This window comes from Gracilinanus agilis, chromosome 1 (genome assembly GCF_016433145.1).
Source record: "Gracilinanus agilis isolate LMUSP501 chromosome 1, AgileGrace, whole genome shotgun sequence".
Taxonomy (NCBI): Eukaryota; Metazoa; Chordata; class Mammalia; order Didelphimorphia; family Didelphidae; genus Gracilinanus; species Gracilinanus agilis.
This window is the reverse complement of record NC_058130.1, coordinates 173,421,880-173,439,572: the sequence shown is the minus strand read 5'-3', so window position 1 is coordinate 173,439,572 and position 17,693 is coordinate 173,421,880. Positions and strand designations below refer to the sequence as shown.

General features: G+C 34.0%; 1 protein-coding gene across 3 annotated transcripts in view; it reads right to left on the bottom strand.

Moving 5' to 3' along the window:
• The window catches only part of RBFOX1 (RNA binding fox-1 homolog 1), a 379,335-nt gene that overhangs the window by 46,578 nt on the left and 315,064 nt on the right, over nt 1-17,693 (bottom strand). For 2 of the 3 annotated variants that reach the window (XM_044659029.1, XM_044659028.1), the window contains exon 9: nt 16,134-16,266. In XM_044659029.1, coding sequence (XP_044514964.1) covers nt 16,134-16,266 — 133 coding nt within the window. Of the gene's footprint in view, nt 1-2,301; nt 2,342-16,133; nt 16,267-17,693 lie in introns of all 3 variants that reach the window. The other variant, XM_044659027.1, reaches the window with a different exon arrangement.

The window sequence follows — 17,693 nt, the reverse complement described above, 5'->3', positions numbered from 1 at the left end:
GATTATCGATTTTGTCTGGAACATTTTATCAAGCATCACAAGTTACTTGCTAATCCATAGTGTCAATGTCAGGTGGGTCTTTTTTTCTTTAATTGATGTTAACTTGGAGTTTATGGACAGATTGGGGGAGAGTTTGTGAACTTGGAGGGGACACCTCATTATATGCATCTTTATTTCAATTAGTTTAGGGTTTTATTTTATTCTTCTAAAAATATTATTATAGGAAGGAGACTAGAGGCTTCACCAGTCCTGCCAAAGAGGTCCACTATGTTAAAAAGGCTAAGAAATTACTTATGATTTAGATGAAATAGGAAAAAGTAGATGATTTAGATGAAAAAACAAAGCCTGTTTTTAAGTTTTCATTATGGTGGTGTAAACATTTGTCTCCTGAAGGTGGACAAAATATAGATCAAACTTATGGATCTTAGAACTGGAAACCATTTCAACATCTTCATTTTACAAATGACGAAGTTGAGGCCAAGACATAAGTAATTAGAAGCAGATATAGAAATAGAAAGAATTCCAGTTCCCTGATTCCCAATTCTGTTTTTCTTCTCCCAAATAGAAAGAAGGTCTTTCTTTAATGGTGAAAAGAAGGATTCTCAGTAAATTCTTTTCCAAATCAACAAACAAGCTATCACTGCCCCTTAAATAGGAGAATAGGATGAATCTGGAAATCAATATACATATTTATAGAATGCATACTAAGTAACTTTATAGAGTTTTACCTTAGAAAAATAATTTTCCTATATTATTTCTAGACTTCACAAAAATACAGATATCTCATTTTAAAGGAGCATTAAAGAAAACTATAGGTGACTAGGGACTTCTAAGAGGTAACTACTGTTCCTTTTAGTAAGGCTAACAGACTAGGTTTCTTGAGGCTGGGATATCTCACATATAAATTTTAATTATACTCGGATATTTATATGAAGTGAATTAATTCTAAGGAAAGCTGGTGTTTATGTTTAATAAAAACAGAATTTTCCCTTAAAATTCTAGAATCAGTGAATGCTATAACTGGAAGTCAAATTATAGGTCATCTAGCACAATACTATATGCCAACAAAGATGATGAAACCCAAGTAAATTCATGGAGTAGCCCAAGATCACAAAAGTAGTGAATAAGTGTAGTTAAAGTACTACTATGGGATATATTGTAGTGAACAACAAGCAGTTAAGTTGACTTCCTCAACTTTTTAAAATTCAAAAATTCTATGTTGCATGCTACCTTAAAAGGGAAAAATGTAGATCAATCGGAATGGAAAAATGTCATTATCTACATGAATTTCTAAAAATTATTTCATATTATAAAAATTATAGTTTATAAAGGATTAAGTAAAAAAACATACCATCCTTACTTTCTTTCATCAAAATACCTTTTCAGAAATGTGAACTGTTTTCATGTATCTAGTTTAATATTGCTAACTATAAAGTCTTTTAGAGGTGCTTTCTTGCGTGATTGAAAATATAAATGGGTAATGTTTTTAAATGCCATTAACTGAATTTTAAATGTCCCCGCCAATTTAATTTATATCAGTATTTTGAGGAAGGGTTGATGCTTTAATATTTAAGATGATAAAACCTCTCTATGTGAATAAAAAGTTTAATTACAAACTTACATATCTTAAGCCTACTATCCAAAAGTTAAAAAGTACAAAGAAAGTTAAGTAAAATTCTAAAAGTCAGATTGTTTTTATTTGTGGGGGGCAGGGGGAGAGATAGATGATTTAGAGGACACTGATGTTCAACAAAAATTTGAAAGATATTTCTTTACAATAATTTAACATACTTTCCTATTCGTTTCAAGGTTATATGAAAAGATTTTTTTTTACTGTTGATAACAATACCTAATAAAATGTGTTTAACAGATAAAAATGGAAACAGAGCCATGAAAATACCTTTTGAATCTGCAAATGAGTAACCAAGATCATTTGGGTGGTTCTGGATATTAATGTGAAGGGAGCATATTGAACAACTTTGGAGGTCATATTTTTATGAAGTGAGGGAAGAGGAGACATTGATGTCACAAAAAAAGAACTATTTTCTTGAATCTGTATTCTTTCAGGAGATGATAGAAAGGTTAATTTGGCTATACTAAATAATGATAGCTATAGTGAGCAGAAAGGTTTTTCCACTTAAGTGTAGTTCTCTCAATTCTTACAGTCCAGAAAAAGGAAATTAAAAAACAAAACCAAAAAAACCAAGAAAACAAAAAATAGAATAAAGCTTCATAGCAAACTTGTAAAAAGAATGACTCCAGGAATGTACAAGGACAGCATGCACATTAATGAATACTTACATAAATGTCTGCACCATAAAATCCATCCTGGTAAACAACACTGCAAGGATGCACACACAAAGAAAAACATCCATATTAGTGCATTTCCACATGCAAACACACCAACCCCTGCACTGGTGAGGTTAGTCTTGTCACAAGAATGAAAAGGGTATAAAGGGGACAGTGTTCACATTGCTTAAGGAGGTTGGGCAGAATATCAATAGCTCTAGCTGGGAAAAATGAAATTTGCATTTCTTTTAGCCAAGAAGCATGGAATGGTGGTGTACCATATATCAAATTGCCAAGTGTTTACGGATGGAAATGTAGAAATACATAACTTCTAAATTTAGAAACAGTGGAGTTTTAACAAATGAAGCCTATGCAAATACTACTTTTGAGAGCTAGTTCTGCATTTAATCAAGCCTCAGATTTTCTGCTTAATATATTGGCAAATAAGTACCTGGAAACTGTAGCTTATTGGTTATGTCTATGAAATAGAGAAGAGCTGGATGATTTTTACTTTAAAATGCATACTTTAAAAAAATATGAAACTAAAGTGTAGCTCAGAATTTCCTTATATCCTCTACATATCACATGTATTTTTGTTTCTTATATATATAGATATCATTCATCCAAGTTGTATAATGTAAATTTAGAACAGTCTCCAAAACTCAATATCTATCCATGTATGAAAAATTAAGTACACATTCTTAAAACTATTCATTTCCAATTTTAACCAAACCAATCCAGTCTTTTCATTAACATCCACAAAACTAACTTTACCAAATCACAATCCCTGCAAGAAAAGGACCACTCTGGAAAAAATATGATGAGGAGAATTTTCAAATGTTCTTGGTCTAGCTCAGGCCAAAGATCCCCAATACATGTTCTAATGCATCTCAGAATCTAGGAACCAAATGTCATTTTGCAAGTTAGGGAACCTATTTGATTAATTTTTTCTGTGACTTTTGATTCCTGGTGCTGACAGAGCATATAAATGCGGTTTATTAAAAGAGAAAGTATTTAAATAGAAAATCAGCCCACATTCACCAAATGCCTTTCTGGATTTTAGTATCAGGGCTAATATTACCCCCAAATCGATAGTTTGGTAAAGAAAAATCATTTTATAAAACACATGAATGCCTCTGAATATGATTTAGTAGAGAACTTAAAATGTGTGTCCAACAGAGTCTTTTCAGAACTGATAGATTAAAGCCTGATATATTATAGATAATGTAGAAATGGTTATTAGTACTTAGGAGGTGGCCAAGTATGGCTTTCTGAGGTTTTTATTTTAATTTTCTAAAAATAAAGCTGAGGATCCTACACATAAGTAGCATAAATACATAACCTGGTATACTAAAATAGAGAATGTTTTAAACCATGATCTGGGTTCTCTTTACTCATTTTATATGGGCATAGTTTTTGCCTTTCAAGAGACAGATGCAGTATAATCTAAGGGGTCTCAAAATGGACATGGTACAATAGAACAAACCATACATAAGTCGTTGGGGCTCAGAGCTAGAGTCAGATTTCAAAACTCTCAAAATAGTTCTGTTCTAACTTGCATTATTATACTTCCCATTTGGGAACATTTGGGGAAGCAGTGAGGAATGGGGACCACGGTATAGAAAGATATGATAAAAAACCTTATTCTTGATAATTGTGATAGATAATAATCATAGATTGTGTGATTAATAAGAATCATTGATAAAATTCATAATAATTCATCTGAAGTTGTAAAATGTAAATTGTACAAATCATAAGTATGATAGTGTAAATTGCACAAATCAAGGATCTGATAAGCATTGGAGTGGGAGGTTATACAAAGAGTATTTTTTTAAACCCTTACCTTCACATCTTGGAATCAATATTGTGTATTAGTTCCAAGGTAGAAGAGTGGTAAGGGCTAGACAATGGGGCTAAGTGACTTGCTCAGTACCTCACAGCTAGAAAGTGTCTAAGGTCAAATTTGAACCCAAGATCCCCCCATCTCTAGGCCTGGCTCTCAATCCATTGAGTCACTAACCTACTCCTCCATTGATTCTTTTTTTTTTTAAACCCTTGTACTTCGGTGTATTGTCTCATAGGTGGAAGAGTGGTAAGGGTGGGCAATGGGGGTCAAGTGACTTGCCCAGGGTCACACAGCTGGGAAGTGGCTGAGGCCGGGTTTGAACCTAGGACCTCCTGTCTCTAGGCCTGACTCTCATTCCACTGAGCTACCCAGCTGCCCCCTCTTTTTTTTTAATTTAGAATATTTTTCCATGGTTACTTGATTCATGATCACCCCCTTACCTCGCATTCTCCTGCCCCCTTTCTCCTAAGCTCCTCTCCATTATCCTGGGCCATTGTATTGCTGCTAGTACAGAAAAGTCCATTACATTCGATTGTGCCACAGTATATCCGTTTCTGTTTACAATGTTCTCCTGGTTCTGCTCCTTTCACTTTGTATCAATTCTTGGAGGTCATTCCAGTTCACATAGAATTCCTGCAGTTCACTATTCCTTTCAGCACAATAATATTCCATCACTGACATATTCCACAATTTGTTCAGCCATTCCCCAATTGAAAGACATCCTCTCATTTTTCAATTTATGCCACCACAAAGAGTGCAGCTATAAATATTTTTGTACAAGTCTTTTTCCTTTTCTCTTTGGGGTACAAACCCAGGAGTAGTATGGTTAGATCAAAGGACATGCATTCATTTAAAGCCCTTTGGGCATAGTTCCATATTGCCCTTCAGAATGGTTGGACCAATTCACAACTCCACCAGCAATGCATTAGTATCCCAATTTTACCACATCCTCTCCAACATTGATCACTTTCTTTTGCTGTCATGTTAACCATATTAGGCTAGGTGTGAGGTGGTACCTCAGAGTTGTTTTGATTTGCATTTCTCTAATCAGGAGGAATTTAGAATACTTTTTCATGTGCTTATTGACAATTTTGATGTCATCCTATGCAAACTGCCTATTCATGTCCCTTGACCATTTGTGGATTGGGGAATGGTTTGATTTTTTGTAGATTTGACTTAGTTCCTTATATATTTGGGAAATTAAACCTTTGTCAGAGAGTTTTGTTATAAAAATTTTCGCCCAATTTGTTGATTTCCTTCTAATTTTGGTTGCACTGGTTTTGTTTGTACAAAGCTTTTTTAATTTGATATAATTGAAGTTATTCATTTTACATTTTTCAGTGTTCTATCTCTTGCTTGGTCTTAAAGTCCTTCCTTTCCCACAGATCTGACAGGTATGTTCACCTAATTTGTTTATAATTTCATTCTTTTTATTTAAGTCATTTACTCATTTTGAATTTATCTTGGGTATAAGATATTGATCTAAACCTACTTTTTTCCCCATATTGTTTTCCAATTTTCCCAGCAGTTTTTCTCTAATAGTAAGTTCTTATCCCCAAAGCTGGGATTTTTGGATTTATCAAATACTAGCTTACTAAGGTCATTTACCCCAAGTCTATTCCACTGATCCTCCCTTGAGTCTTTTAGCCACTACCATATTGTTTTGATGACCACTGCTTTATAGTACAGTTTAAGATCTGGTAATGCTAGGCCCTCATTCTCCACATTTTTTTTTCATTATTTCTCTTGATATTCTTGATCTTTTATTCTTCTGGATGAACTTTGTTATAATTTTTTTCTAATTCTATAAAAAAAATTTTTGGTAGTGTGATAGGCATGGCACTGAATAAGTAGATTAATTTCGTTAGGAAAGTCATTTTTATTATGTTAGCTCATCTTACCCAGAAGCAGTTGTCTTCCAGTTGTTTGGATGTAGATTTAATTGTGTGAAAAGTGTTTTGTACTTGGGTTCATACAATTCCTATTTGTTTTGGCAGATAGATTCCTAAATATTTTACACTATCTAGAGCAGTGATGGGCAAACTTTTTTTAAAGAGGGGGCCAAAGGAAAGGAAATGCTCATCTGTCAGTCTGCTTCTAAGGCAACTCTTTCGAAGTTTCATTGTATTATATCCTATTCATTGTATTCATCAGATTAGGAATAATGTGAATGGCGGGATAGAACATTTCAGGGGGCTGCATCTGGTCCACTGGCCATAGTTTGCCCATCACAGATGTAGAGCAATTTAAAATGGAGTTTCTCTAACTCCTGCTGCTGAGTTTTGTTGGAAATATATACAAATGCTGATGATTTATGTGGGTTTCCTTTGTACTCTGCAACTTTACTAAAGTTGTTAATTATTTCCACTAGCCTTTTAGTTAATTTTCTGGAATTCTTCAAGTATACCATCATATTATCTGCAAGGAGTGTTAGTTTAGTCTCCTCACTGCCTACTTTCATCTCTTCAATTTCTTTTTCTTCTCTAATTGCTACTGTTAGCTTTTCTAGTACAATACTGAATAAAAAAAAGTGATAATGGGCATCCTTGTTTCACTCCTGATCTTATTGGGAAGTCTTCTAACTTATCCCCATTGCAGATGATACTTGTTGATGGTTTTAAATATTTACCATTTATTATTTTTAGAAAAGGTCCATCCATCTATTCCTATAGTTTCTAGTGTTTTCAGTAGAAGTGAGTGTTGTATTTTGTCAAAGGCTTTTTTTACATCTATTGAGATAATCATGTAATTTCTGTTGGTTTGATTATTGATGAGGTCAATTATGATGATTTTCCTAATATTAAACCATCCTTCCAATCCTGGTATAAATCCCACCTGATCATAGTGCTAGTATTTTATTTAAGATTTTTGTGTCTATTCATTAAGAAGATTGGTTTGTAGTTTTCTTTCTCTGTTTTTGATCTGCCTGGTTTTGGAATCAGTACCATATTTTGTGTCATGAAAAGAATTTGGTAATACTCCTTCTTTGCTTATTTTGTCAAATAATTTATATAGTATTGGGATTAGTTGTACTTTAAATGTTTGATAGAATTCACTTGTGAATCCATTTGACCCTGGTGATTTTTTCTTAGGAAGTTCCTTGATGGAACTATTTCTTTTTCTGAGATGGGATTGTTTAAGAATTATATTTCATCTTTTGTTAATCTGCACAATTTATATTTTTGTAAATATTCACCCATTTCACTGAGATTGCCATATAATTAAGGAAAGTAGTTCTTAATAATTACCTTAATTTCTTCTTCATTAGAGGTGAGACTGCCCCTTTCATCTTTGATACTGTCAATTTGATTTTCTTCTTTCCTTTTTTATTAGATTGACTAGTACTTCATCTATTTTATTTGTTTTTTCAAAGTACCATATCTTAGTCTTATTAGTTCAATAGCTTTTTACTTTCAATTTGATTAATTTCTTCTTTAATTTCTAGGATTTTCAATTTAGTTTTTATCTGGGGATTTTCGATTTGTTCTTCTTCTAATTTTTTAAGTAGCAAGCCCAATTCATTGATCTCCAACCTCTCTGTTTTGTGGTATAGGCACTCAGTGATATAAATTTTCCCTTGAGTTCTGCTTTGGCTGTATCCTATAGGTTTTGATATGATGTCTCCTTGTTGTCATTCTCTTTAATGAAGTCTGTAACTATTTCTGTTTCTATGATTTCTTCTTTAACCCACCTGTTTTGAAAAATTAGATTATTTAATATCCAATTAACTTTAAATTTGTCTTCCCATGGACCCCTGTTTATTATAATTTTTACTACATTATGATCTAAAAAAAGTGACATTTATTTTTTCTGCATTTGTTTTGCAATATTTCTATGCTCTAGTATATGGTCTATCTTTGTATATGTATCATGTATTGCTGAGAAGAAGGTATATTCCTTTATCCCTATTCAGTTTTCTTCAGATATCTATTAACTCTAACTTTTCTAGAATTTCATTTACTTCCCTTCTTTCTTATTTATTTTTTGATTCAATTAATCTAGATCTGAGAGGGGAAGGTTAAGATCCCCCACTAATATGGTCTCACTATTTATTTCCTCCTTGAGCTCCTTCATTTTTTTCTTTAGAAATCTAGATGCTATACTATTTGATGCAGAGATGTTTAGTAATGTTACTTCATTGTTTTTAGTACCTTTTAATAAAATGCAATTTCCCTCCTTATCTCTTTTAATCAGATCAATTTCTACTTTGGCTCTCTCTGGTATCACGATTGCTACTCCTGGTTTTTTTTTTTTTTACTTTAAATGATGCATAATATATTCTACTCTGGCCTTTTACCTTGAATCTGTGTGTGTCGCCTTACTTCAAATGTGTTTCTTGTGAACAATATATAATAGGATTTTGGTTTTTAATCACTCTGTTATCCGCTTCCATTTAATGGGTAGTTCATCCCATTCACATTAAGCATTATGATTACTGTGTATTGTCCTCCATTTTATTATCCCTTTACATCCTGCTCTATTCCCTTTCACTCTATTCCTTCACCAGTATTTTGGTTTTTGTCACCCCTCCAGTTCCCATTGTTTGTTTGGTTTTTTTGCTTCTTTTTTTTCTATTACCACTTGATTCCCTTGTCTTGTTCTCCTTCTACTTCTCTGTAGGGTAAGATAGAATTTTTGCCCCTTGAGTATACTCATTTTTCCCTCTCTGAGCCAATTATAAAGAGAGTGAAGTTTAAGCATTTCCTGTCACCACCCTTATCCTCCCTTCTCTGTATTGATTTTTCTCGCCTCTTTAAATTATATAATTTACCGCATTCTATGTCTTCCTTCCCTTTTCTCTCAGTGCAACTCTCTCTTTCAGCCCTTGATTGATTGTTTACATGTCATTCATATGCATACTTGTCATATCATACATATATCTTTCCATAGCATCACATTTACATATATATCATATCATATTTTATCATATATAACATATCATAACCAGCTTACTTTTCCACCCTCTTTCTGAGTAAATTCCTTCTATCTTCTCTACTACTGACTAATTTTTGAGAATTATAGAAATCCTCTTTCCATGTAGACATATAAACATTTTTACCTTAATGAGTCCCTTAAATTTCTCTTTCTTATTTACATTTCTAGACTTCTCTTGTATCTCGTATTTGGCCTTCAAACTTTTTGTTTTAGGTCTTTTTTGTTTAGGTCTGGCTTATACCTTAGAAATGCTTGGAAATCTTCTATCTTATTGAATGACCATTTTTTCCCCTAAAAGAGTATACTCAGTTTTACTGAATAGGTGACTCTGGGTTGTAAACGCAAATCTTTCTGAATATCATATTCCATTCTTTCTAATCCATTAATGTAGAAGTTGCTAGGTCCTGAGTGATCCTGATTATAGTTCCATGGTATTTGAATGGTTTCTTTCTGGCTGCTTGAAGAATTTTTACCTTGGCTTAGTGGCTCTTGAATTTGGCTATTACATTCCTGGAACTTGTCAACCGAGGGTTTCTTTCTGGAGGTGATCTGTAAATTCTTTCAATTTCAATATTATTTTCTTGTTCAAGCATTTATGGGCAGTTTTCTTTGATAATTTCTGATTATGTGATATCCAAGGTTTTTTCCTTCATCATGGCTTTCAGGTAATCAAATAATTCTCAGATTGCCTCTCCTAGACCTGTTTTCTAGGTCAGTTGTTTTTCAATAAGATATTTGATGTTTTCCTCTGTTTTTTTTGTTTCTTTGATTCTGCTTTATTTTTTTTTATTTCCCATGAAATCATTAGTTTCTAGATGATTAATTCTGATTTTTAAGGTCTGGTTTTCCTCTGACAGTTTTTGGTTCTCCTTTTTCAAAGTGGCTCATTTCCTCTTGTACCACTTTGATTTCTCTTTCCCACTTTTCATCTACCTCTAATAATTGGTTTTTGAAATCTTTTTTGAGCTCTTCCAGAATCTATGTCCAAACCATATTTTTCTTTTGAATTTGGGTATGTTTCCTTTGCTTTTGCTGTCCCCTCCTGTGTCTGTGCCTTGTTTTTTGTCTCCATAAAAAGTCTTTAGAGTTAGGTGCTTTTTTGATTGTTTGCTCATTTTTTCCTATTTAATTATAGATGAGCTCAGTTTTCTGGGGAGTTGGGGTACCCTCTTAAACTTCAGTCCATCCTTGATATTATTTTTGGCTTATTACTAGTTTACCAGATGGTGTGAGGGCTGAGAGCTCTTAGAGTCCCCCCTGCTGATTCAACTGACCCTTGAGATGCTGATAACTTAAAGATTTTCCTCAGGCTTAGGTGTAAGCTTTTGATCTCTGTCTGAACTTGATCAGGTCAGGTGTTGATCAGATTCTAGCCCTAGGCTTAGGCTCATGTCTCAAGGTGTTCTTGATTCAATCAGGCACACCCTTGATTGCCCTGTCCTGGTATCTTTCATCCTTAGTTTTGGGCAAAAAAGATTCTGGAGAGGCTTCCCCTGAGAAATGTGTCCTCACCCCAAACTGTGGATTATGATTATGTCCTCACCCCAAGCCCAGACTGGGATTTCTTGCTTTGTTCTGTACCCACAAGGATTGGCCCCCTTCAGCCCAGATTACCTTGGGCTGGGATTCTGGACTTCTCCACAGGTTTGCAATTTCAAGGGGTGTTAGTTGACTTGGACCTCTGTTTTCCCAACAGGATCTCAAGGTCTGACTTAGCTTGGACTTAAGTTCTGAACATGTGAGAGCAGATGTGTGTGGCGGTGGTGGGTGTGGTTTGTTCTTGGCTGGCTCTTCACTTGCTGCTATGCCTCCTTGCTAGCTCTGCTCCCCTCTCACCTCAATTCCCCAGATGATCTCTGCCTACCTTTTGGGTTTCTCTTTTTTTTTGAAGGTTATTTCCCTCATTCTCTGTTGGTTCTTTCACTCCTGTATTCTTTTTGTGGCAATATTTTACTCTTGGCTGGAGAGAATTTTCATGATGAAACAGCGTGCTACTGCCCTAGTTACTCCTCCATCTTGGCTTCACATCCTTAAGTCTGCCCTTCCATTCATTCTTTAAGCAATATTACCAAGGTTTGAGTTTTTAAAAGGAATTAGAATTATCTGTAAGGAATTTTCCTCCTTCCAGGGTCACATCTTATAAATTCACATGAATTGAAGCATGCATCTAATGCAATGAACTCTTCTTCACCTCTTCATTTTCTATTTCTTTTATATAGCCATAGAATTACAGAGCTGTGTGAACTTTAGACCAAACAAAGAAAAAGTTGCTCTTTCACAGCCACATTGCTAGCTAATTAATATCAGAATTGGTCTTAAACCCAGATCTCTTGACTCCCAGATTCAATGTTCTTTTCCATATTCTATCATGTTAGTCATGCCATAAAATTATCTGAAACTGGAAGTTGTTTCCATTTTTTTTATTACTCAAATGCTGTATTTATAAGAAGAAAATATGGAGATGTGGCATCATTTGAATTAAAAGGCCCACGTGATTTGGTAATGGTGGTTTTTTAAAAGCCTCACTTAAGTTCATATCTGTCTACACAGTCTAAAATTATGGGACTGATGCTTAACTCTCTACTTTACTTTGTCCATCTAAAAATGACCTCTTCTGTGCCAGATAAAAACTCGGTTACATTTGTATTATGCTTTAAATTTTTTCAGTGCTTTTATGTGAGGTTTTTAAAAAACACCTTTATAAAGCAGATAGGACATGTATTATTATCCAAAATTGATTGGCAAGGAAATTAAAAGGGACCAAAAAATTAGGTGACTTGGATAAAGACACATAGCTATGTGTTCTTAGGGGAAGAGTCAGGTCAAAAACCCTTCTCTTGTGAGCCTGCTATTCTAGCCCAAGAATGGTATATTTTGACCCCCTTGTGTATTAATAGAATTCCTATAATTAAATTGAACCTCAGAATTTGGTTTTAGATCAGGAGAGTCCAAATCCTAATTTGTAAGATGACCATGCAGAAGAAATATATACGGATTCACAGAAAACAAATCTCAATCCATGCATTAATCAGCATTTGTTTGTTACAATTATTATAGAAAGGAATTTAGGCCCATATGTCTTATTTAATCTTTATATCACCTCCTTATAAATACTTGGCATTAAGGAAGTATTCAATAAATATTTATTCAAAGCAATTGAATGAAATAACTCATCTGATAGTTTTCACGTTGTATTATTTTTGCTTTGTAAAAGAAACAAAACTGAACAAAAAGTTGGACTGAAACAAAATCACGCTACTTAAAATGTAAATTAATTGTATTTGGCTACAGCAAAATTATATATTATGTCTTAAGAATATAACTTATAAAACATGCAGAAATATTTTTTTGAAAATCATTATTTAAAAGTACTCTGGCCACTATGAAGAGGAATTGAAATATAATTATAGTGTTAAGCTCTAGGCCTATTAGACTTAGATTCTTCTTTCAACATTTAGAGATTGTCTACTTATTGCCAAATTTTGCTATTTATAAAATCTGAGGGGGAAATGCTGTATTACTTGGGGAAGCATATTGAAAATGAAGAAAGGTGGTGCCTTTTTTTTTTTGCCTAGTATTTTCATTAAGTAAATAATGCAAATTAGTGATTATTAGTCAGCATGAAGGAAATAACAAAGAAGGGAGGATTCCATTCTAGCATTTGGGCTTTATCTCATTAGGTCTCTAAAGATACTTCCTGTAGCATTCCATTTTTTAAGTGCCCAGCAATGAGTGACTTTATCTTTGGTTTTTATGACCCTAAATATCATGAAGCACATTGACAATCTCTTAATTATTCTTAGGACAAATCAATTTTAGATAATAATATCCATCCTATCTCTTTATATAAATTTGTTTCTAAAAAACTTACATAAAATGAATCATAAATGCACTCTGCAAAAATTTAAAGCATCATACAAATGTAACTGAGTTCTTATCTGTTATACCTAGGGATTACAGCACTATAGGAACCGAGATACCTATTTTACAAAAGAGATGAGTATAAGGCACAGAGAGGCAAATTACATCAGCAAAAGTTATGCAGAGGAGGTCCAAAATCCAAAATCTCCTTTTACTCTATCCCTCTCATTTCCTGTTAGAAAACAATCGCCACCTAATAAATTAATTAATTCAAAGCATACATCATTCAATTTAGTGAGGCCCTGCTCCTAGGAGAAATACTCCCTATAAACTTCTGCTTATACATGTAAAAAGGTAGGCTTCAGGGGACAGCTGGGTGGATTGAAAGCCAAGCCAAGTTGGATCAGGAGGTTATGGGTTCAAATATGGCCTCAGACACTATCAAAAGAGTTGTATCCATTGGAGGTCAGATTTCTGATAAAAATAGTCAAATTAAGGAAACCTTGTTTAAGCAAATGGACTTTAGAATAACAACTAAAAGAGACCCTGTAATTAGGAGAGCCTGGTCATGAATCTCAGGTGGAGATAATCCATCAAAGGAAAACATCTTACCTGAAAAATCATGATCACTTGGTCCCTTGTCTATGCTTCTTTGTTTTCCTTGAGCATAAATTAGATACCAATATCCTTCCCATCTTTGTCTACTCTAAATAAGTAAAGTAGATAAGAATGTGAATTCCCTTTTTCCATATACTAATTTAGCTTCTATTTTGGAACAAACCTATTTCCTTAGAACAAGATGATCTCTTGAGTCTTCCCAATAATTTGGGGGATACATTTATAGAATACCAAAATACACAAATGGAAAGGGAAAAATTCACTTACAAAGGTTAGTCTACATGCCACCCAACATTCTAGTGGTTTGCAAATATCCAGATATATGGCAATAAGAAAAGCAAAACTTCTGGATGATGACCTGAATTTTTCACTTTCCATTGGTCTGCTTTACTATCATATAGATACAAGCCACAGGAGTCCCAGCTTCCAGTTTTCTTTGAAAGTGCACATTTTTATTTTTGAATTTTACTTGTACCTCTCCAGAATTCTGTCTAAATCCTTACTATTATATTTGAATTGCCAACAAAATATCAATAGCCTAGGGCAGTGATGAACAAACTATGGGGGGGGGAGGGGGGGGGCCTGAAATGTTCTATCCAGCCCCGACATTATTCCTAATCTGATGAATACAATGAGTAGGATACAATACAATGAAACTTCAAAAGAGTTGCCTTAGAAGCAGATGAGCATTTCCTTTCCTTTGGCTCCCTCTTTAAAAAGTTTGCCCATCACTGGCCTAGGTCATCAACGAAAGGTCTATGCGTATTATTTTTACAAAAATGATTAATAATGACAGTAGGATCTTAAATCCAAACCTTTTCCTGGGCATTCACAAACATATTATTTTTACAAGTTAAACATGGCTGTATAGCTCCTTGTAAAAAAAATCATTAATTAGTTATACATGACTATCTCCCACAAAAACTACTTTTCTTATGAGTTAACAAATTTTAATTTTATAGCAGGTGTGTTATTCTGAGATTTTATAAACTACTCATGTGAGAATAAGCCATATAATTTTACTTTATGTTTCTCTATTCAATATAGTGGTAAGATACTATGGGTACACGTACAAAAAAGATGCAACTATCCTCCACTGAGTTAAGATACTTTTAAGCCAAATGAATGTGATATAAATGTGTAATTTTGTATTTATAGCCATAGGACTTTGTTTTAGTTGCTTTATGAACATAAAAAGCATTTTTTTTGTTTTTATAACTCATATACTGACCTGGGGCCAGAGTTGGGGTTGGGGTTAGGGGAGGGGAGATTCTCTTTAAAACTCAGTTTCCTGATCTATAAAATCATTTTGCTACAGTCCTGATGTGACCAAGGCTCAAAATTATGATTACAGTACCAAGGCAGATTAAATAATACTATCAGATGTATTATTTATAACTCATGAAAATCCAATTGACTAAAAGGAGAGATTATAGAAAGTCATTTTGGTCTATAAACTATCTTGGGTCACTTAAAATTTTGACATACTGATTAAAGTCTCCTGAATCTCAAGTAATTAGACATCTATCATGGGTAAAATGAAATGAGTTAGGGTGAAGATCTCAATGCCTGATGGCTATTGTCTAAAAATTCAAATCTGTAAAGCTTTAAAAGCCTCTTTGCTTTCCTAACAACAGTCTTCTGAATGGCAATCTAGAACATCAAGAGAGCCTGACCTCAGAAACTGGCTTCCTGGTAATTCGGGGTCTAATTCTATTTTGCTTCACTGAATTACACATATCTTCCCTCGATAAAAGTCAATTATTATTGCAATTCCTCCTAGAATGTAATGGCACAGATGAGCAATGTCTCCAGATAACCATCAGATCACACAATTCCACTTGATCTTAGAGGCAATTAAATAGAATTTCACCACCATTCCCATAGGAATTGGCAATAGCTGAGTCATGAATTGCAGGACCAAGCCAACTACAGGAAAGAAAAAGGTGTGCTTTTTTGGGTCCCTTTCCCTACACTCCTGCCCCCAAAGGGGAAGAAATAAAGATAAGTATTATTTTGGCAAAAAAATAAGTCAAACAATTTTAATTCACTCCAATTTTGACAAGGCTCTATTTGAATTGATGCTCAATTTTTCCCTTTCTCTTTATTATTATTATTATTTATTTTTTTTTTTTTTGGCAAACGCTTCATAAAATGAAGTCCTGACTTCAGTGTATGTGTCATTAGGGAGGGACAAAAAAACACCACCATGATTTTTTGTGTATAAAAATAGTCTGGGGCCCAATTTCAAGGGTTAAGCAGGATCCAACCTCCTTAATAACCAGATGTTTGCAATCATAAAAAATACATCTTTAGCTGTAACCATTTCTCTGTTCTACAGCATTCAGTCTCAAAGAGAATTTACATAACAACATGTGACATATAAAATGCTTAAAGCCACCAACCATGACAGGACAAATTACGCTCATTTTTCAATACTCGGTGCAAGGTGCTCCACTTCAGGCACTCGGATGGGCTGCATGCTGGGTTGGTTCCAGTGGGGAGACAAGACCAGCATGCACTGCACTCACAAACAGCTCAGTGCCTTAGGGGCGAGGACTACGGGAGACACTGCCGCGCTTACCCTCCGTAGGCTGGGATGGGAGGGGGGGGAGCCGCCGCTCGGAAGGTGTTGTAGACTGTGCGGCCACGGCCTCTGAGGTGGGCTCCTCTGTAAGCAGCAGCTGCAGTTGCAGCTGGATAAGGGAAACCAGGCACTAAGGGAAACAGAAGAGAGAGGAGGAGAGAGAGATGGATGGGTTAGACATGGGAGGCAAAGCCCAAATCGCTCCTTACGTACATGTGGACACACAGAGGGAGCATACAGCAAACCTACCATCATCCTAGGATCTAGGGACTCCATTTCTTCATCTATAAAAGGCTTAGACTGGATAATATTTAAAAGTCCTTTCTAGAGCTCATGTTCTAGAATGCAATCGTCATCATCATCGCCGTCTTATAGTAATAAAAGTTAATCACATGTATTTAATTTAATAATTGTTATCTTAATAATTCAATAAAATTGATGATGTATATAAATCTAACAATTTAATAAAGTTGATGATTTATAAATTTAATAATTTAATGATTTATAAATTTAATTTATAAAATTGATAAATTTAAAAATTTGATAAATTTAATGATTTATAAAATTGATAAATTTAAAAATTTGATAAATTTAATGATTTATAAAATTGATAAATTTAATAATTTGATACATTTAATGATTTATAAAATTAATAAATTTGATAAATTTAATGATTTATAAAATTGATAAATTTAAATTTTTGATAAATATAATGATTTATAGATTTGATAAATTTAATAATTTATAGATTTGATGAATTTAATCATTTATAAATTTGATGAATTTAAATTTATAAATTTAAAATTCTGATAATTCTATTCATAAACTTTATAAAGTTTAATAAAAATTTGAAAATAATAAAAATAACCAAATTATGATTGACACTATCAGTTCCAAGGCAAAAGACTGATAAGAGCTAGGCAAATGGGGTTAAGTGACTTGCCCAGGACTACACAGTTTTGAACCTAGGACCTTCTACCTCAAGCCCTGGCTCTCTATCCACAGAGCCACCTACCTGTCCCTACAGCTGACATTTATATATTATACTGTATGCCAGGCACTGTGCTAAGCAGTTTATATAATAATTTCGTTTAATCCTCACAACATTCCTGTGAGGTAGGTGCTATTACTCTCATCTCTGTTTTACAGAGGAGGAAACTGAGGCAAATAGAGGTTGTGATTTTCCCAGGATCATGTAGCTATCAAGTATCTGAGGCTGGATTTGAACTTTGGTCTTCTCGAATCCAGGGCTGGCACTCTATTCACTATTCCACCTAACTATACAAGGAGTATATAGTGAGGGCTACAGAAAAAGATGAGGTTTGATTTAAGAGAAGTGCTCAAAACATTAACTCCAAAGAATGGAATTTGGGAATTTTTCCCTCCTACAAACAGTGAGCCAAACTGGGTGTCTGGGTTCAAAAGTAAGCAATTTGGTAATACTTTCCTATCAGAACTGCATTAAAGACCAAGGAGAGGAGGGGCTGGGGTAGTAGGCAATACACTATTTCCTTTTTTGGAGAAAGATTCTCTTTGTCCCCAACCCCCCTATTCATT